Source organism: Melanerpes formicivorus, unplaced genomic scaffold (assembly GCF_026170545.1).
Source record: "Melanerpes formicivorus ecotype bairdi unplaced genomic scaffold, bMelFor1.0.p_v2 SCAF_98, whole genome shotgun sequence".
In the NCBI taxonomy this organism is placed as follows: Eukaryota; Metazoa; Chordata; class Aves; order Piciformes; family Picidae; genus Melanerpes; species Melanerpes formicivorus.
Window position 1 is genome coordinate 342,829 of NW_027142450.1, and position 21,857 is coordinate 364,685.

The 21,857-nt window shown below is 44.6% G+C and overlaps 1 protein-coding gene and 1 long non-coding RNA gene across 3 annotated transcripts; one reads left to right on the forward strand and one right to left on the reverse strand.

Annotated features, from left to right (window-relative positions):
- Positions 1-268: 268 nt before the first annotated feature.
- Positions 269-2,283, reverse strand: LOC137455401 (uncharacterized). Of its 2 annotated transcripts, none has more exons than XR_010990818.1 (2): positions 2,001-2,283; positions 269-1,882 (listed from the first exon to the last, which is right to left on the reverse strand). It is a non-coding gene; the product is annotated as an uncharacterized lncRNA (long non-coding RNA). The 2 variants fall into 2 exon arrangements; XR_010990817.1 differs by having other exon boundaries at positions 269-1,888.
- Positions 2,284-4,261: 1,978 nt separating this feature from the next.
- CXCL12 (C-X-C motif chemokine ligand 12) lies at positions 4,262-21,571 on the forward strand. Its single transcript, XM_068166162.1, has 5 exons — positions 4,262-4,513; positions 8,679-8,796; positions 11,984-12,070; positions 15,706-15,803; positions 17,557-21,571. Exons 1-5 carry the CDS (start codon positions 4,453-4,455, stop codon positions 17,586-17,588), a joined length of 396 nt encoding a protein of 131 aa, XP_068022263.1. The 5' UTR covers positions 4,262-4,452; the 3' UTR covers positions 17,589-21,571.
- Positions 21,572-21,857: the final 286 nt, after the last annotated feature.

Here is a 21,857-nt window from a genome sequence, read left to right on the forward strand (position 1 = left end):
CTTGACATAGTAATGAGGAAGGAAAATAGCCTTAACTCTTGAAATGAGAAGGTCAAAGACGAGAGTCAAGAAAGATCTTCACACCACTCTAGGGGTGCTGCTTGGATGCAAAGCCTTTAAGATGATTAACAGTATTGGGGGAAAAAAAAAAGTAGGAATGTCACAAGAATAAAACTACTATTAAAAAAACAATAATTCATAGAAAAACAGGAATAACATTAATGGAGGTAAATCCAAGGACATAAAATTAGTCACTAAAGAAACCCACTATATGGATGCCTTTATTTAATTATTTTTAATATGATAAATGAAATAATTTCAGAATTAAGTTACAAAATAACATTAAAATACTGGAACCCTCAAAATCTGCATGTACTCATAACTCAGCACTCTAATAATACCATGCAATAGTTAATGTTGTTTTGAACATTTTTGCTTCTTTCATTTCCTTCTTATCACAGCATTCTGCTACGTGAAAATAAGCAAGTTTAGGCATACTTTAAAAAAGATATCTTGGAAAAAAAACACCACCAACAAAAACCCAGCTTCATCTAGAGACAGAGATACTAAACTGCTGTAGTCATTATTGTGTGGGATAATGGACGATATTACCAGGCACATATAAGGTTGATTTGGTATTTTAATAGTGCAGTCCCACAACTAATACATACAGATTTCAAAATGCAATTATCCCTAACTCTAGATTCCTGAATTTCCTGGCACCGGCATGCTTGGTTTGTAATGTATTTTACCTAAAATTGCTGAGATGCTCTGTGACTCTAAACTCCACTTAATACATATTCCACTTAAAACATATTCTGCATGAACACTGTGGCTGTCCAAAAATTGATGTGTTTAGTTACAGATAATAAGTCCAGGAAATATTAAGGATGATCACAGCCAAATAGTATTAGTGAGAACAAGACAAAAACAGGAGCATTATTTTCCCAACCTGAGGACATTTAACTTTATTCTTAACTCACACACACACACATAAAAAAATCTTAATAATAATGAATTGCATTGTACTGCCCAGAAAATACATAACCTGTAGGGATTTAAAGCAACTTCAGATAATCGTAATGATTTCATTGCTAGATTATGCCAGTCTAAAATTCTAAGCAACTGAAACGTTGCCATCTACTTGTTTAAGAGGAAATGTAATTTGATACCAACACTAAATTTTTTGGAATATTGCATTATTATAAAAGGCTGTCTCAAGCTGTGTTGAAATCAAGAATAAGTCTATTTAAGGTTTCTGAATTCTTCTTTTTTTTTTTGGTTAGGATTCAGATAAAGTATTAAATTTACTGGCTGTTAAGGAGTTCTGGCTGCAGATGGCTTGAGGGAGGTGGGATTCAGACAACCAGCACAATGAGAGGTGCAAACTGGATCTTTTGAGTATTCAATCACAGATCAATTCTACGGGAGTTAACATTACATTGAAAAGAACTTTTCAAGGAATGTTTTCAAGTGACTTGCCAAGTCATTTGACTTCTTTATAAAATGCACAATTCGTTGAGATTTCCCTGAGTTCACAATTCTTGATTCAGGGAGGGCAAGCCATAAAACCTTCGCTGTTTGTTGTTTTGTTTTTTTTTTTGGGTTTTTTTTTCTTTGTTGTGTTTTGGTCTTTTGTCGCTGTTTAAACCTCAAACTCAGAACTGTTGTAATGCAGGCAGAAATTTGGTTTTGACAGTATATTCGCAGTTCGTAGAGATTGCTCGATGTTCAGATGAGCCTGGTCATCTTTTGGAGATCTCTTCTTCGTCTCAGTAGCAGGAGCATGCCATTGAAACGGTGAGGACAACCCCACGGTACCAGGCTCCGTGTGCATCAGGTCTTCCGTCCCTCTCTCGCCCCCTTTCAGAGCTCGGATTTGCTATGACTCAAAAAAAAAGAAGAAAGTAAAAAAAAAAAAAAATAACAAGCAAACAAACACCCACACACAAACAAACAAAAAAGCCCACCCACAGCCTCGTCTGCTTGAGAATACCCACCATGGGAGACTCTGGGCACGGAGCGGGCTGAGCTGCTCCTCTAAAACTGCCCTGGAGAAATATTGCGAAGCTTGCTTCTGATGGCTGCATAGCAGAGAGCACCGGTGTGTATGTGTAGGTGTGTGCAGGTGTGTGCACGCGTGTGGCGCACGGAGCTCGTCTCCAGGGCGAAGCTCCCCGGGGACTTTACCCGGCACCGGGATATAGCGGCGGCTGCGTCCAGGCGCCGGCAGGGTCCCGGGACGCACATACAATCCCCACCCGGCCAGAGTGCCCCTCTCGGGCTAGCCCCGCTCGAGGGAGGCAGCTCTACACCCCCGCGCCGCTGCCGAGATGCTGAAGAGCCTGCCCCGCCCTCGTTGCTGGGGCAGTCACGGGCAGGATGGAGGGGTGCTGCTGAGGCGTCCTGGGTACTCGTACTCCCTTCTCCCATGAGACTTGGTCTCCCACAGAGGTGGCTGTGGCAGCGGGCAAGGGCAGCTGAGGCTCACTGGGAGCTGAGCCAGCCTCCCGTCATAAGGATGAGGAAATGTGAGCCCTATTTAGAGCTGGCAGCACTCAGTTACCCAAAGGTGTAGGGAAAGCCCTGAAGCTCTACCCAAGCATAACCTAGAATCCATCTAGTTTTTCCCTTTAGTTACAATATGTGTACAATATCAGAGGATGACGAGGGGGAGACTGCCACTCAGATTTAACTCTGATTTCCTTCCACATCCACCCGGTCTCTTTGATTAGACCCTTAGACTGATTTTCTCTGGGCCTGTAGCAATAGCAAAGACTCTGCTCTGTGGATGTATGTCCCCGTGTGCCAGCTGCAGCACTTGAAGGGACATTGGCACTCCTAGCAATGTTTGCAATAGGATTACAGTTCCTTCTCCAAACCTTGCAGGTAAGCAGGGACAAAGAAATACAAATAACTAGATTTGTGGGAGCTGAGTGTGAGAATCAGCCTCTCTGACATGTCAGGGAGCCAGCCAATTCTTGCTAGTCAGTGCAAGCATTTCACTCAGCGTTAGAAACAATCTCCTCTAAGTGAAAAAGCCACACGTTAGTTAGCACAGGTATAGTGTTTGCCCCCCTGTTTCCAACCCCAAGAGCTATAGCTGGGAGAGTTTGAAGTTGTCCAGGATAAAAGCCAGCTGTGCTGTCTTTGGTAGGCATCATGGACCTGTCCTCTAAACACCTCCAGACCAGGATTAGCTTCACCCACTCACCCCCCTCTGCCCCAGTCTTACCGAGGGCGCCTGTTTTAAATGAAGCTAAGGGGTCCAAATTCAATCAAAGCCTCGATATTTATTTAAAGTATTGAATGGCAACAAACAGGGCCCCATGGGCTTGGACTGCAGACAGCGAGGACATGCTTAAGTCAATTACACTTGACAATGCTTTAACAGCTCATGGTAAGTGGTACCGCTTAGACCCCCCGGCTCTGCAGCACTATCGGGGCTTTCAGCCGAGGTGCCAAGGAGCCCAGCGTCGTCTGCAATACAAAGGAGGCGAAATGTGGCAGCAAATGTACAGCTGGGTTCAACTAATACGGGGAAAAGTGATGTTTCGACCAAGCATGCAGAGGCAAACAAAAAAACCCACCCACACCACAAAAACCTTAAAGCCCCTTTCTCTCCTTTCCCCCCACCCTCCCCCCCCCCAAAAAAAAAAAAACAAAAAACAACCAAACACACGCAAAAAACCCCAACCAAACAACAATAAAAACCAGCACCACCAAAAAAAAAAAACAACAAAAAACAACAACCCACACAAAAAAACCCAAACGACACACCAAAACTCCAACACAAAACCGAACCCCAAGATAAAGCTTCTGGGGGGATGCTTTGTATGAGGCGCTGGATCTGATGCTCAGGGCTCCGGTGTAAATTTAGATTCGCGCCCACAGGAGTGAGGGAGATTTCGCTTCCCTTCTCGGTGTGAGCGGTGAGCCCCTACAGGATGCTCACCCATAGCTGTCCCAGGGCTAAGCAGCTCTGGTTCAAAAGAAGTGGGGTCAGGGTGCACAGAAGGGACCAAGGCTGGCGTAGTTTGGTGAGGAAACCTTCTCCCCCCGGCCAGGGCTGGACGGAGTGGCCGACAGCTCGGCTGCCCGCTGCAACTCCCAGGGGGGAAGCGCACCGCCGCTGCCGTCCCAAGAGGGGCTCGGGTCTCGGGGCTGCTGGAGCAAGCGCTTTGCCTGGGGCAAGACTACCGGGTTGACGGGGCGGAGAGAGGAGCCCTCGCTCTTTTGGTTCCTTTCCAAGCATTTTTAAGAGAGGAAGGATGTAATAACATGCCACGGGCAATAAATCATAGCCTAGCTACTCCCCCTGGCTCCCCTCCCCCCAGCCCGGCGGTCCCGGCCCCTCTATAGAGGGAGGGGAGGAGGGGACTCCCGCAGAGCGCCGCAGCTGCCGGGACTAGCAGTCCTTCGCCTGCTCCGCGCCCCGTCAGACGCCCCAGCATGGACCTCCGAGCCCTGGCTCTGCTTGCTTTCGCCCTGGCGATCATCTCCCTCTCGGAGGGTAAGTAAGCGAGCTGCCGGGATCCGCTTCTCTCCGCTTACTCCGCTTCTGCCTGCGGGCGCTGGGGAACCCAGCTGGAAGCCACGGCTCTTGGAACTCTTCACTCTTCACCACTTTCCCGCAGCTCACCCGCTCTCTCGGCCCTGGCTCCCGCCGCAGCTCAGACGTGCGCGTCTGGCAAGCTCCAAGCGGGTGTGCGCGGGGAGCAGGCAGGCTCTCCCCTCCCTTGCTCGCTCGCTTTCTTAAAAGGAACGCTGGTCAAAGCAATCCTCTTTGCCAAACTTATCCCGGGTTGAAATCGGCTGTGGCGAAAACTTGCAACAGCGCTCGGTCTGTAGGAGGTGATTGGGTTGCAAAATACGCATATCGATTTACCTTTTTCTTTAAAAAAAAAAAAAAAAAAAAAAAAAAAAAAAAAAGGCAAAAAGCAAATTCCAACTAAAAATTACAAGAAATGAGGAACAGTGAGGAACAGGCGGTTGCACGGTTTCTTTTCGGATCCTCTGTCGTGACCTGCCTTCCCTCGATCAGGGCAGAGCTGAGACACAGTGGTCACTTGGCTGGAATTCACCGCATCCCCAGCGAGGGTATACGGAGAGGTTTCGGGGGGTGCGCGGAGAGCTGCGCTGACGAGAGCTCTGGAGGGACTGGGGCTGGCAGCCTGCGAGTGCTGCTGAGGTAGTATTTGTCTCGAAGGCAGCGACATCGCGGCTGTTTCTCCTGCACTGCGCTGCTCGCTGGTCGTCCCTAGATTCGGGTCGCGGCGGCAGCCGGGCGATTGCTCGCCAGCTGTTCGCTGTGGGAGCTGCCGAGTGTGGGCACCCCCGGAGACCGTGGACTAATGGCTGCACCATCCGCCCCGTATCTGTGGACAGTGGGGAGTCCAGGCCCACGGGGCTCCGCGGCAGCAAAGGCGGCGCGGGTCAGCCGCAGTCACCACCCGCGGCCGGGCGAGAAAGGTCTGCCTGCAGTTTGTGGGCATCGCCCGGCTCTCCCCCTGAGGCTAGCCTCTCGCCTGGCAGAGACTTGACACCTTTTGTTCCCCCCCATCGAAAGTTTGCTGGCTCAGTAACTAGAGAGCCCTTTCAAACCTCAGCTCTCGTCTTAGTCTCCCATTTCGACGACCGAAACTTGGTTGCTCCCCACCCAGGGTGCCCTCCGGTGCCGCCTTTGTTTAGCGCGAGGGAGTTAATCGCTCCCGATAACTTTGCTGATGCTTTTCTATTGCACTGTCCCAGCAGCGACTCCGACCCGGTGAAACGTACAAAAAAACATCACGAAGCAAGCGCTGCCCAGAATACCCTCAAGAGGTAGACTGGGCTGGTGGGTTCTGCCCCCGGGCACTCATCTGCAACGCAGGCTGGGAAGTGAGCACTGCAGATAACTGAGGGCACACCTGAAAGTCGGCAGGGACAGCCCCAGTCCCTTGCCCCCCACCCCTACGAGCAGCTCTAGGGTTCGTTCTCTCTGCTTGGCTCCCCTCTGGACGCTCTTAGTTTGCAGCAAATGGTACCAGGTACCTTTATGACAGGGTAAGCGTGCCTGGGACCTGGCTGCCTGAGTGGGGAAATTACTTAAAAGTGTTGGAGAAAAACTAACGTAAGGAGAGAGACTCCACCTGCTTGCAATGAGAAAAGTGAAAATTTTTTGCCTGCTTCTTCGTGTGTAATGTAGTGAGCTCAGTGTTGATCCAGATGACGCCTTGCAGGGTGCTGGAGGCCAGGTGAGCTTTGAATCCTCCCTAGCCAACGTGGTAAGGCTGATCTGCCTCTCATAGCCTCACTTCCCAGGGAAATGAAGCTGTTCTAGTCCTAAACCACTTTGCAGCTCTCTTCTGACTCTGACAAATACAATCTTGGATGAACAGGAATAAAACGAAGTTTTTGTCAAATGTTTTATCTGTTCGTGTCCATCCTGCCCACCTGCATACAGCTTCCCTTTCCATCCAAGTGCCTGTAAGTGATGTTGAGAGCTGACTCCGTTGGTGCCTATGCTGCCGCTCTGTGGTGTTTGGTGCCTGTTGCTGGTCATGAGGCAAGTGGCACAGAAATGTGCAGCGAGGGGAGCTGTCTTTCCACCTTGCACTGGGGTGACAGCACAACACCGAATTATGGGAATTCCCCAACTCCTTGCTGTGCTGAATGCCTTTTCTTGGGCAGGAAATTACTCTGGAACTTATAGACATATTAGTCATGGTTAAAATTTCTCTGTCTCTGATTTCAAATGCTACGGATAGGACTAAATTCTCAAATCATACATCTGAATGGTTCATCTCCTGCATGTTGCATAGGGTAAAACTTGCTTAAATTTCCTTGGTACAAGCTTGCAGAGGCTCTTCCACTGCAGCTGTTCTGAGTGGTTTTGTATTGACTGCACTCAATTTCAGCCACTCTTTCAAGTACAAACTCGCTGATATGTAGCAATTAGGCACAGATTTGCAGTGAGAAATCCTAGTGTCTTTCTCACTCCCTTCCACAATAGCACTAGTCAGTCTAGTGCGTGTTTGTGAGGGTCACCCTGCAGCCCTCATTCCTCCTCTCCCTACAGATGGGAGCTTGTCCTCCCACTTACTAACTCATAGATGATATAATTGTTTGGACTGACATAAAACTGACAGAAAAGGTTTTCCAATTTTGTTAACTTACAGTCTAGATCCTGGTGTGAATCTGGAGGGATTCTACTCTCACTGATAAATTCCTCTGTCTTTGCCCATCTGCCTGTGGAATCTGATTCTGGCTCATCACTTGCCAGAGGCACTTGGGGAAAAAATGTTTTTCCCTCCTGAGGACGGTAAATTTACTGTGCTATCTGTGGTTATGTGTGCTAGAGACAGGCTGTGGTAAATATGCAATATATGCAGATCAGCTGCACTCAGAAAAGCTGTCTCTTTTCTCACCTTCCTAGACAGCAGTTTAGGGATTTCAAGCCTTTCCCTGCTCTTTAGCTCTCCATCTGCCTTTGAGGGAACAGGGTTTGGATGCTACTAGTACTCCTGTGTGGCTAAATAAACAGGGTGGCAAATTGCCATGTAGGATCTTGAGCCCTGTTAGATATAGATCCGATCATCTACAACATGAACCTAATCTTATGGGTTAGGTGTATGAATGTAATTCCTCCCAGAGGCTGGAAACTGCTCCACTGGGAAACTTTTAAACTTAGGCAGCTCTTTCTAGGCTTCCATGTAAGGCTTCAGTGTTTGTAGTTTAGTGTGCATGGAGCTTTGAAGCTTACACACAGAATGAGGAACATATTTATGTGCACTTATTTGCCAGTAATTAAGTTCTGTCACAGAGAAATCAGGTAGCAGGACTGCATCAGAGGCTGGCAAGTGCTCGCCTGTTTTTCTGAGTTCTGCATGCATATATATGGCTGCTTTTTAGCCTTGGGGGCTAAACTTAATTCTGTCCCTAGTGATGCCAGTGACAAAACTGGTGGTCCCTGTTTAGTGTATGGAGAGTGGACTGCCTGATAACTGTCTCCTCAGTTGCCGTTACTTTGCCTGAGGCTAGGAGCTCAAAAGACACCAATTCTCTCCTGTGAAACCGCTGTGATCTCGCATCTCCGAGTCCACCTCCTTATGCGAGTGTCTTGGCTGGGAGCGAAGGCTGGCTGTAGTGGGGAAAGGTCAGCCTCTGGGCCCTGGGAAATCCTAAAAGACTCAGAGCTTTTCTGTAGCCAGTAAGTCCCCCGTGAAAAGCCTGCACCTGAGCCGAGCTGTTTTGATCTGAACTCTTTGGAATTCATCGCTTTCTTCTGGCTACCTTCTAATTTAGCCTCGGGTCAAAATCATTTGACAAGAACAACACTGAGGACAAGTGCCCCTCTTTTGGCCTTTATCTTGTCTAATTACCAGGAGCATCCCTGCACAATGGAGCGGCTCCTTATTCTAATCTCTTGTTCTTATCTCCATTTTCTCTCCTTCTTCTTTTGTCTTCTAAAATCCCGCGCACTATTATTGAAAGGCTGGGTACTGGAGTAAAAGGATTGTGCTGTGAGCTGTGGGCAAATACTCTCCCAAAGCTACAGCTTTTCTCCTGCCTTTTTTTTTTTTTTTTTTTTTTTCCACCTGCATGTGTGGAGGAAGTTTCTGTCAGGTCTGTGTATCTGTGCGGCTGACCGGGAGCACGAGAGAGTAATATGTCCTTTCTCTCCCTGTGTCCCTCAGAGAAACCCGTCAGCCTGACTTACCGATGTCCCTGTCGATTCTACGAGAGCAACGTGGCAAGAGCCAACATTAAGCACCTCAAAATCCTCTCCACACCCAACTGCTCACTTCAGATTGTGTAAGTTTTTGCTCTTTTCAGCTGGGTGCAAATCTCAGATGTCAAAAAGAGGAGCTGCACAGCTGGCTCCTGCTTTGGCGGCTGAAGTTTGGTCTGTCCCATGCCATGACTTCCAATTCATCTCTTCACCTCATGTGTCAGATACACATGGACCCTGCTTTACTCCACATAAAGGAGCTCAGCTGGATGTTTCCCAGCTGTATTCTACCTCTGTGATCTCCTTGTGATTATGCAATCCCATGTCCTGTTCCCCTATGTGTATGTGAGCAGAAATGTCAGACAACCTTGTCCATTGCCTTGGATGTGGAGCTTCACACCTTGGGGAAAATACTGTACATTGGTTTGAGTCTTCTAATGCTCCACTTCTCCATAAGAGAGGAACTAAACAAGCAAAAGGAATTCCTGGATTTCCTGTAGCCTCCACAGGAGGTGCAGACCCTAAACATGTGCTGGCCTGATATAGGGACACATTTACCAGGCTATGACTGATGCTGGTAAATCACAGAGGAGAGAAATGATGGGTTTTTAATGGAGAATAACATTTTCATGGAAAATGGGGTTGTAGATGTGTATGTGTGTGTGTGCTTAGGAAGGTCTTTTTATTTGGTTCATTTGTTTGTGGTGGAGCCCCTCTTTCCTCTTCCCAAATTCAAAATCTTCAGAAGAAAAAAAACCAGCATTCATCTTTTCATTGTGAAGGAGTCTTACTACTGCTGACCTCAGTAAGAGTATCTCAGTGAATAGACTGGGTTTCTCTGCAGTGGTCCCATCACTAGTTCTGTCTTTGATCTGTGTTGAGCCTTCCAGTTGTAACTCAAATGCTGCAGAAATCCATTCGTTGTCATCCAAAATATGTCTACGCTCAGCTGATGTGGTTTCATGAAATTTATCAGGAACATTGAAGAGCATGCATCCATTCCTGAACATTTTATTTTTTCCCTTTCTATTTTTTAAACCACTCTGGGTAGATTATCCACATTTTCTCATCTGTGCTTCTGAGTTAGGATTTGGTGGAGGACAGTGAGAACCATGTAAGTCCCAGATGAGAAATAATTTCCTTTCACAAAATGGCAAAACCAGCTGCGATTAACTGATCTCTACCTATGGACAAATTTGAAGGCAAGCATCCAAAATGCAGTAGTGTATGGACTTGTGCTCTGGGACTGTCAATGGATATCATAATGGTTCCAGTACTAAAGCTTTGTAAAGGATTTGAAAATTTTCTGGAGTAGTTTCAAGAAAATGACAGGCATTTATGACAGGACAGAGTATACATTTGTCTCTTAATTAATACATGATCTTAACTATTAGGCATGAAATGCAGAAACACAAACAATTCATATTCTTGCTCATTTACGACCTGTGTGTTGTGTGCAATGGGATTCAATGGCATACAGAACACACTGTCTTTTTGTTAACTTTATGAAGTAAGGTATTTAAAAGCTGCCTCCAAATACCCCTGAAACATTGTGAGTTTGAACAAGGTCTTCATCAAAACAGAAGCTGAAATGGAATCAAAAGATAGCATATAAAATTCTCATCTTGATAATTTTAAGCACACTGAATTTAGTAGGCACGCATTGCCCAGGGAAAGTAAAAGTACATTAAAAAGCTACTAGAAACACAAAATCTCAGTGCATCATATAGTTTTAAGGAAAGAGTTTGTGGGTTTGTGTGTGTGATTTGGAGTTTTGTTTGTTTGTTTTCTGCACATACATTCCCCTTTATTAATCAGGGGGGAACTGTACCTGAAAAAAATATCTTAAGAGCAGGCTTTTGGTTTTGCTCCTGTTGGAAGCCATCTCTCCAAATCCAGACATCTCCTCTGTCAATGTCTACTTCTATGAATCCCACTCTAAATTCTCTGCTTTTCAATGAAGGGCAATAGGCATTTTTAGCATGCAATTAATTACATCCTAAACTAGACACCTAAACCAGTTCAGATTAACTTGCCGTATAATTGCCCAGGTCTCTCACATGATTGTACAAGGAGGCAGGGGCTGATAGGCTCAGACATAAATGTCTAAAAAATTAAATGTCTTAGTAGGTGAGAGGAATTGCACAGCACATGGCTGGGGGCTGGTTTTGTGTGCTTTTGATTCCATACCCTTCAAAACCAGCTCAAGAGTTCCAGGCATTGCTAACATCAGCAAATCCATTCTTACTTTCTGTTGGTATTGCTTCACTGGAAACACTCCAGTTTGGCACTGCTGTAAGGGAAATAAGAATTAGGCCTCTTTGTCTCTTGATTGGTGCAGGGCTTGCAAGACAGCATCTTTCATGTGTTTATCTTACACTGTGTTGCATAAATTCAGAACACGGAGCCTTTTTGACCTGTTATTTCTAACGCCATAGTTTTATATTCTGCAGATTTAATTTTATAAAATGGGGAACATTTTGGCTTCCATCCAGCAAAATGCTTAAACAAGTACTGAACTTACGCTGATGGGCATTCGTACTGCTTCTGTATGAAAGATGCAGATAGCCCAAATGCCAAACTCACAGGGAATTCAAAGTAGCTAAACAGTCTGGTGAGGAAAGTGAAGCTTGGATACCTAGGAGAAGCCCCTCAGGAGGTTTCTGCTTTTGTTTCCAAGCACTGGGTGAACACAGGAGTGAAAACTTGCCTCTGGCTCTGCAGTACTTCCAGTTGCCTTCCTGGTTGCAATCTGTTCAGTCTTATACAAACCAAAAAGCTGACAAGTGACCAGACTCTTTCAAGAATATCCAAGAGGCATGGTTTGGTGTCTGTCCTCAAAACATGTGAAACTTCAATTTTGGGTTGAATCAGAAAGCTATTAATTAATTCCTTGCAAAAGGACCTATATCATATCAGTATTTCCAAATGAAATTTAAATAGTGTCAGCACAGAACTTGTAACAGCCCAGATGTACATCGAAAAACAAGTTCGGTATCTGCCCCACTCCCAAGTTCACACCTTCACCCAGTACAGATCACAAGAATCATCCTCAGAGGAGACAGATAGCACCAGTGCTTAAAAATCATATGTTAGTGCTTCAGAACCATTTATAATAGGTGGCTCAAGGATGGCAAAGATAACCCATCCTCTTCATGGGTTAATTGAGAGCAGTACTGAGACACAAAAATAAGACCCCCAAGGTGAGTTGTGGGTGTGGGCTGAGGAATGTTGCACACTGGACTCACTCTGACTTTTCTCTTTTGGCAGTGCAAGGCTCAAGAGCAACAGCAAGCAAGTGTGCATTGATCCCAAGTTAAAGTGGATCCAGGAATATCTGGAGAAAGCTTTAAACAAGTAAGGCAAGAGACAAATGGACTTAACAGCTAACAACCTGAGTTATTAAAGGGTAGAACATTAAGGGCTGGCTTTTACCATGTGGACAAAGTACTCGTGGAATCAGATATTGTTCTGAAGATGGGTTTGGAGTTGACCTAGTCTGTAATAAAATAACAGCTTCTAGTATATCCTAAATGTTAAATTAAGAGTTTTGCCAGGGTTTGAGGCAAAATGTATCCTCATCAATCTGTTCTGGGGTCCCCAGCTCATCTTTTTTAAAAAAGCTGTTCTCCCAAGGAAAATGCTTCCTTTATGCTCCCTCTTTCCCAAGTCAAACTACAATTACTTCAGAGTCTATATTGTTCCAGTTTCTTTGGAGCCCCTTCTCCATGTTACTACATCGAGGGTCTGTTTGCACAGGCAGCTGTGGCCTAGGGGGTCTTGGCACTAAATTGTTTCTCTGCTGGCCAGTGAGGAGTGCTATTAATGTCAGCCAAGACGAGATGCACTGCCATGAATCAGGCTCTCTGACAGACAAGGCCAAGGGAAAAACTGTCAGTCCTGGCAAATTCAGACTTTTAAAATCTATTTTTATTCCCCTTGAAAGTGGGTGATCATGACTACTCTGAGGTGGACCCCGTGTATCTCAGTTCAATTTTAGTAAGCTAAATTTCTGCTGAGTTTCAGGGGAGGCCTCCAGCCTTTCTAGGATGGAAGGTAAGACAAGTGATGGTATAAAGAATTTTCTTGGTTGTCCAGAGGCCTGGGCTGTGGTTGATCCAACAGCAACACTTTGGCCAGCAAGTCTACCTGTGCACTCAGTATCCCTCCCATCCTTGCCACCACATTCCCACTCAGTAACTGTAACCGTGCTGAACACAAAGGCAGGGCTGGAATCCAGTCATTTACACAGCAATGCATTCTTGGAGAAACGTAGGAAAGCACTTGACCCCAGGGCAGATGTGAGGCAGTTCAGGTAGCTGAATGCCCTCTGCTGTTTTGTTTCTTTTTTAACATCTGCCATACAAGAGTTGGAGTTTAAAAAAACATCACAAACAAAACTTTGCTCCCCAGTGTTTTTATAAGAAGGATGGGGGGAAATATTATCAGAAGCAGGGAGATTCTTCCATGTGGCCCTTTTGGGACCACACTGGGGTCGAGAGTGAGAAGAAAGGTGAGAAGGAAGCCAGCTCACAAACTGACTCTGATTCCAGCCCTGACAGCTTTTTCCATCTCATCTGATGCTCAGTGCCTTCTTTGCTGCCAGCACTCAGCCCTCTTGTCCTTTGGGCAAATTCTCTGTTGAGGTAATCCAGGCTAATGCTACCAGGATAACGTTGGTTTTAGGCACAAATCAACCTAAGAGCAGAGTGTGGCCCATGCTGACTATTCCAGGGGCTTGAGCCTTTTTTTCCAACCTGGGAAAACCTCACTCCCCTGCCTAAGTTTCTGCTTGTTACCATCCTCAATGAAGCCTTTGGTGCTGTTCATAAGACCTGAAACTTAGGAGGCACATAATCACATTTTCCCAACCCTACAAATTTCTTATTTGCTCAGATCCTGCCTGCCTGACTTAGGGGAACAACTCAGCTGGAACATGTTTTGCTTTCACTTTCACTAGTGAAGATCTGTGGCTAGCTGTACTGAAACTAGTGAGGCTATGCCTGATCTCCAGCCAGATTCTGGGTGTTGTTTACCTAGTACTAATCCAGAAGTAATTCTACCGATTTGGTGGATTTCTTCATAGTTTACATTGAATAATGGAAGATAATTTGGTCCCAGTAATATGACATAAGATGACAGCATGTATCTCCAGCACCTAATCCTGTAATCACGGTACGGTTTTCATTTTCCATCTAGTAATGCTAGCACCAGTGGCATTTTCATGCTCCACAGACAGTGAGGGTTCTGTCTGTAGCATTTTCACCAGGCATGTTTTTGATATATTTTAGTGCACAGCTTTGACTTCTTCAATGAAATGTACTTTGGAATATATTTATAGTACATCAAACGATTCATATATTTGAATTGGAGCCATATGAATGTTGGTAGTTTAAAACACCAATATCCCTCAAAACTACTAACAGCTTGTAAAATAAATCTATATAGATCTATAAATGTTAATGTAGCTATCCATTTCAATCAGCCATATATTATATTTTTTCACTTGTACTGAAATTGTATGAAATGTGACATTACCCTATATGCACTAGCAATAAAATGGCTAATTGTTTCATGTTATGAAAACCCAATTGTACATGGGAATTTATTTTTCTGGAATAAAATCAATACATTTTGTAGAAAGGACTCTTGTAATTGCTTAAGTAAAATCCAAGCTGTCAAGACGTCTTAATCTACATCAGTGCTTCAATACAAGAGTATCTTCTGTATTATAGTCTTCAGCTAAAGGCAAGGAAAAGTTCATAGAATATTGTAGTACAAAACAGTTGATTGTGAAACCAGAGATGGTTTTTAGTATGGAATTATTTTGCTCACTAATTCTGCTTAGCCTTTATTATTGCTTTATATTCATCACATCTCCATGTAATATACACACTTATGAGACATCAGTAAAGTACATTCAGGCTGTCAGGAACTCAGATTCCTTAACTGGCTTTAAAAATCATGGTGCAGCTGCTGTGACCAACATCATTCAACATTCATCCATTTAATAGACAACGGGCAAGTCAACCTTTCTTGAAAGAGCTAACAAATCCTTTATCATTTCCAGGCAATCTCAGTCATCATTTACAGCACACTGACTGCCTTTCCCTTCCTCCTTCATGCAGGGATGTGCAAAATCAGGCTCTTGCAGTATTATCAGAGCCCAAAATATGCAGGGACCAGTTTGTCTGCTTTTGCATTAATATAGTCCCATCTCAGAACGTCCCTCAGTCTGACATGCTGGAGTCAGTAGCTACTTCAGCTACTTCTTTCACAGATGAGAGCTGATGGATCTGGAGAAGATGAGAAAGTCAAATAGGAAATACCTTTCCCCTGAGACCACTGAATGAAAGAAAACTCCCAACTTCTAGGGGCTGGATGTGATAGGAGCCAAGACCTGCATAGTATTTGTATGCCCAAGTCTGGCAGCTCTGGGGCTGAAGGTAATGTCTGACCTCATCTGTAAATGGCTGAAGTGCAAGACACCCAAACAACTACCTCCTGGTACTCCACCAAGGGTGTGCTTGTTCAGTGTCCCATGAGATGGGGACAACACAGGCAACTATCTTTAAAGCTTTGTTTTTAAGTTGCAAAGTGCCCACAAATCCCATAGAGTAGCCACCAGTTCCTGTTGATGTCAGTGGGAATACTGGGTGGCATCCAGCCCCTCTTTGCTTTCATTGTACCTCAGGGAGTACTAGTGTAGATGGTGAGGCTCCTGGCTGACATGTTCTGTCAGGCATTTGGGAAGAATTCAATGTTTGGGGGAAAAGAGTTGTTCTGGCCTCAGAATTTGCAAATGTCCTGTCAACAGGGCATTTTGATTTGCCTAGTGTTCCTCTGGGGCAGAGGGGATGTGAAAGGGGATGTTATCATAGTTTGCCATCATTCTGCCAGTGAGATGTGGAAGGACCATAGGATGAAAGTGAATAAGGCCTTTGTATATGGATAATTTATGGCAGTCTTTTTGTATTTTTCTCTTAATTTAGACCACGTCATCGCACTCATAAAAAAAAGCAACAGAAGAAACGGGGCCCACTCTGCCCTTCCCGTGCAACACCACTAAAGTCTCCAGGGAGGAAGAATGGTAGGAGGCATTAGTTTTTGAGCTGGGATACCTCAGGTTCAAGTCCCTGCTCTTCCACTGACCATCCCTATGTGACCTTGGGCAAATTTATTAGCCTATCCAGACCTCCATTTTCCCCTATATTTATTGAGGATTGCATCTGTAGTCTCCCTGCAAGGGAATATTGTATAGAAAAAACTCATAAAACAGGGAAAAAGTTCAGCCACAACAAAGGCAGGGAATTTTCCCCATTATTTAGATGGGAAAATGAACATCCAAAGAGACCCAACTAACCCTGAAACAAAACCAAAGTCAAAGGCAGTGTAAATATTTGAAAGCTCTATCAATTTTAGATGGCCATATTGCTCCAATACCAAACTGTTGCTGGTGTGTTTTCATGACAAATGCAGCACTGGATGGTGGCAGCATGATTTGGTGCCTTGGTGACTAGTTGACACCTCTCCTATAGGAGATGCTAGACAAGTCCTAGAGAACAGTGTTCCATGTGCCAATGCTCTGGATGTCCCAGCTGGTTTTTTTTTTTCCCACCAGACTGCTGTTAGCTTGCCTTTTTGCACCAAAAGAAGTAGGATTTACAGATATTGGAAGAAAATATCTTCAAAGAGGATAATTTTTCTCATGGTTCAGTCATCCTCTTTGTGCCTGGTTGAGTTTTCCAAGGCTACCTTCACTGAGAGTATCCACAATTGTCTCTGGCTGTGGTCACACAATCTTTGCTGTCCATGGGTCATTGGAAACAATGTGTTTGTTCTCATTTTGTAGGCTAGACAGCCTGGGATATCAGGGATACTTTTTTTCATACCTGGTGTTTACCTTATAACACTTGTAACAGCCTTAGTGACCTCATCTAGACTGCAGCAGGCTGAATGGCCTGGAGCAGGAGTAGGGGTCACTTCACACAAAACCTGGAGGCCACCAGGCTTCCTGTTCTGAGTGAAAACTGCACATAATACACTTTCACTTTGCTGTGATGCCTAACCCACCAGTCCCTCAAGTACCATGCTCATACTGAGCATGGGAAACTTAATCTATCTGCCTCCTACCTTGAGCTCCCCACTGCCGCACTTAATGCCTCAGGCATTTATTGTGCAGCCTGTGGCTACTCACCCTCCTTGTCACCTCACCTTCACTGGGTGGTCACCATGGGCTGTGACATGCTACCTGGCTGCTCACAGCAGGTGAGGTCCCAGAGAAGGGAGGCCATCCTGGCTGGATATCACACTCAGGAGCCTCTGCTCTCGAGCTACCCCATGGTGGGAGTTGAACACCAACAATAGCAGAGCATGGACTGTCTGTCCTCTGTGCTCCTCCACTCTCACAGAGACGTGTGGAAATGCAGTCCATGATTTCCAGCAGAACTATGGGGTAGGGTCACGTAGGAGAGGCATTCCCAGTGCCATTTGCTCCACTACTGGGGCTGCTCACAAATGATTAATCCCTCTTTGCTCTGGCTTTCAAGTCCAGAATAAGCTTCTTAGCCAGCCTTCCTCCTATATTAGCTTTGAACACCTTACTAACTGTGATGAGCACAACCTGCTCAAAATAACTTCTATTGCTGGGTTTGCCCTGGTGGGCCCCAGTAGCTCCTTGTGGAGAACTTTCCCCAAAATGTTTGACACGTGCTGGAGGCACTGCAAAAGAAATGTCTTCAGGTTAGTCCAGACACAGATTTGCTGTTTGACTAGGCCTGATATTAAAGCTTTTGCAACTGAAATAAACCTTAATAGTGTTTCACTCTGTTCTTCATCAACAGGAGGTTCAAGATGTAAGAGGCAAGCATTGTAAGCCGTCTACAGGATTTCTTACTGTAGGACCCAGAAAGCAGATAACCAGTATTAGGGAATGAACACATTTCACTGCTATCATGCAGCACAAAAGCAACGCTTCATGCATTTCCAAAAGGGTTTTATGTCTGGGGCTTATGTGTGGGTTGGTGATTCTTTTTGCACAAATTGGCTTGCTTTCACAGTGCTAATTTTTATATAGTAGGATGTAACTTTTTGAGAAAAATATGTTTCTATACAGGTTGGTTTATTCCTTAGCACTGAGGGCAGATATGAGTTTAAATTAACCTCATGTTATTATATAATATTTTATTTCCTTTGCTATGTAGAAGTCTTGCTTTATTTAACTTTATGTTGGTTCATGCAAGTCTCCTGGAGTTTTAAACCTAGAAGTACATGAACTGTACAGTGCAATGATGTTGTAGTGGAGGAATTCTTTGCCTCCAGAAGTCTTCGAGACCAAGAACATAGGAAGGCTAAAAAGCATCAGACCTTGATAAAGGTGGACAGCATTTCAATTGGTGGCATTTATAGGTATTTTGGGTGAGGGGTTAAACTAAAGCCTACATGATTAAAGCCCTTCTCTGAGCAGCTGGTCAATGCACATCTGGTATTGCAAGGTGCTGCTATTTGCTTTGTAGTAGTTGTGCATGTTAGGAGCCACAATACTGATCTGATGTTACCTGGCATTTCCTATGTTTCTGTGGTTTTGGTGACAAATTTTAGCACAAAAAGAAATGGGTTGTTACAGGTTTAACCACGTGATCATGTTGCAAGTTGCTTGGAGGTGCCACGCACCTGGTGTCTCATCCCACCCATCCGCAGGAGTTGGTTTCAGCTCTCCTGGCTAGCTTTGCACTGAAGTAGGCATGATGTGTTCCCACGACTCTTCAAGACGATGCCATAGCCTCAGCTACTGAACAAACACACGTACCTGAGGGAAGTAAGTCTTTGGTTGCTCCAGAGGCTTAGAAGAGGATGTCTGACCATATCTTTGGCAAAAAGAGGTGGCTGGAGCAAGAGAGAGTCTGTCCAGTTTGTGGAAGGAGTGGTGTTTCTCAAATGTGCATGTGAAGGCCAACGCTCAGTGTTCACCAGTGGTCGTGGCCCTGTTTGCTGGTGAGCAGGACAGCCTCTGGAACTTCAATTGCAAAGTAGTCTTGAGGACAGGTACAACTTCTTGCACTGATCTCCTCTCTAAGCCAGAAATGTCTTTCTCTCATTTCTCAATTTTTTTGATATATAGTGTATGGAAAGACACCTGCAGTACTGGGGTAATCATAGTATGCTGTGCACTGGGATCCAGTGGGGGAAGCACATCTGTGCAGAACAATGCTTGTGTTTGTATGTGTCTCTGTGTGCAGTGTAAACAAAAAAAGTCAGAAGATTGTATTCCTTTTGGAATGGATTGCTTCAAAAGAAATCTTCCCTCTTTCCTGTAGCCTGTGTTGGGAACACTGAGAGAAGTGTTTCACTAAGTACCCATACTTTTTGCAGCAGGCACCTTTAGTGCCAGAGGCACTTGGGCTACTACCTTATTTTCATATGGATTCAGGTAAAAAGTAATTTTCCTTTCTGTGAAATAGTGCTGTTACAGGAAGTGTTTCAGCTAGGACCACATCACCTCATTTCATTTAAAGTAACTGCTGTGCCTAAAATGTATATGTGTGATTTTTACATTCCTTCTATTGTTATCATTACCAGCATGGTGCTGCAAGTATATTGTGTCTCTGTTTTGAAAGGTTTGGTACCACTGTAACTGATGAGAATTGGAGTGTTGATTTAATATGAGTAGGATCAGATCCTCTGTTTTAAGCATAAAGACAGAAACAACTTTTAGGAGAAAATTGGAATTCCTTGTATCTTCCCTGGACTGTACATTATATATAGGGTCCATCTCCTGTTCCCACACAAGCACCTACAATTGCTAGTGGTTTGCCAGAGATGTGAGCGTCAAAGCCGAGAATTACTTTGGGGAAAGTGTGAAGGAATCTTGGTTCTGACAGACAAAGCCTGTCCACCTCACACAGGCTTCCCAGCACAGAGACTTCCCATCAAAGGACAGCTTGAGGTCTGACCAATCCCCAGTGGAATAAACGTTGAATCAAATAATCCTTGGATTTTGATTCAATGGCATACTCTGCTAATGATGGTAGGGGCCATGGAGGTTATGTTTCTAGGGGAAACATTGGCTTTCCAGAGAAAAGATGGCATGGGTAAATTTGACTGTACAGGCCTTGCCAGCACCCTGCTCCAGTCCTTGTTACAGGGAGTGCATCTGGGGTCAGCACCAGCAGGGAATCCCACATTACAGCCTAGGCGAGCAGACTACTTTGACTGAAACATTGAGGTGGGGCAGTGCTGGAGCACCCTGATCAAACCTTGGGGGCCCAGCTCTGTGACAGTATAGCCAGGAAGGGGAGGTACTGCAGGAGATGGTGTCATCTGTCAACCTTCACTTTTGAGGACAAACTAGTGAAGTGTTGCAGGGGAATGCCATGCTGAAGGAAGAGCATTTACTTCTGGGAGAAATGAAGGAGTAGCAGCATGGAAGAAAGGGACTCCCTTCAAGGCTAGGGAATATTTACAGCTAGGTGGTGGTTGTCTGGTGCCTTGTGAGCTGCTGTCCTCTGGCATTTCTTGAGACTTGCACTGTGACCTGGGCCCTGACGCTTGCACTGGTGACAAGTCACTACTCATATAGCTGAGACCACTCAGGGTGTGGGGCTACTCTCATGGGCCAGCACCATGTCCTTCCCCTGCCTGGGCAAGGTTGAGCAAAGTGTGGATTCAGGGATGGCAGAGACCTGACCAGGGGCAACTGGAGACTTAGGTGAGAACCCAGTAAAAGCTTTATCATGCTTTAGACCAAAATTAAACTTTGAGCTGGAAGCTTTGCTCTTTGCCTGACATTATTTACACGATGCATCAGGAAGAGCAGCCTTGCCCTTTGCACTACAGAAATCACTCACTCAGCTGCCTAAGGCTCCCTGTGCTATCCTGTGCATCACACACCGCTCAAGAGCACTTGATTTCTCTTTCTGCCTTTAACTGTTGACCAAAGACTGAATCGGGGAAAGGATGTGTGGGGAGATAGGAGTGATATAGGAACCACATGTGGAGGGAAAAGAGTAACAGTGAACTGGTGCTGGAAAAGCAGCTTCTGTAAATGAGAAATCATCATGTATGGTATTTTCAAAGTGCAGCTGTTAAATCCTAAGGTTGGATTATTATTTTTTTAAAGAATAGATGGTATTTATTGCTGTGCCAATCTTTTTTTTAATTTATACTAGTTTTATACTTGTACGTATGAATATCTTATCTGAATTCTGTCTGAGGAAGGATGAAGGGTGACTTTCTGATATGTTTTAACTGAGGTGTTTGATCAGAGATAACTGTTCATTTTGCAATGAAGGCTATATGCAAAGTTTAACACACACATTCCATTGAAAATGCAGTTCCTGTGGAAGCTTTGGTTGCAGCTTTCCCTTTGTTAGCATCTAGAGGTTCATTCTTTTCTCTGGCAAATTATTTTGAGTGATTTATATCAAACAGGTTTCTGAGAACTCATCATGTAAAATCTGACTTTTTTTTCCCTTACTTTATTAATATCCTACCAAGACAAGCCTTGTCTGCAAACATAAAACTCTGATGGCCACAGAGAAGAAAATGTATATCATGATGAAAGGGCTGCATGAACCTCCCATTTTTCACTCCTTAAGAACTCAGTGTTGTCAGAATGTGGTAAATACTGTACTTTATATTTTTGTTAAACAAAAAGGAATATCTTCCCAAATAATGTGAAAAGAGTTTTGCATTTGTATTCCTGTAAGGCAGCTTTTATGGAGGAGTTACATTATGCTTTTGAAACTACTCCTTTGATAGAATATTTTGAAAACAGACACTTTCATATTGTTGTAATTTCTCCCTTAACTATGTATGCATTTAAAAATTTCTTAATAAAAATGGCTATCTAAATGAAAATATTGCTTGTTTCTGATTTGTTTTCCTCACACACAAACAGCTAAGAGCTTCACATCAGAAAAAGCATTCAGATGTAGTTCATGTATCCGGTTTCAAGGATGCTTTCATGGAGCACCGAAGGCTCAGACTCTCTGCAGGGAACCTGAGGCAAAGTACTCACGCTTTGGTAGAGAACAACTGCCTAGCAGATTGAAATATGCCATCTTCTAAAAGTAAAGACTTAACCATTTTATCCCTAAAGAGAAACCCAGACTTTTTCTTTTTTCCCCCCCCACCCTCTTCTCAG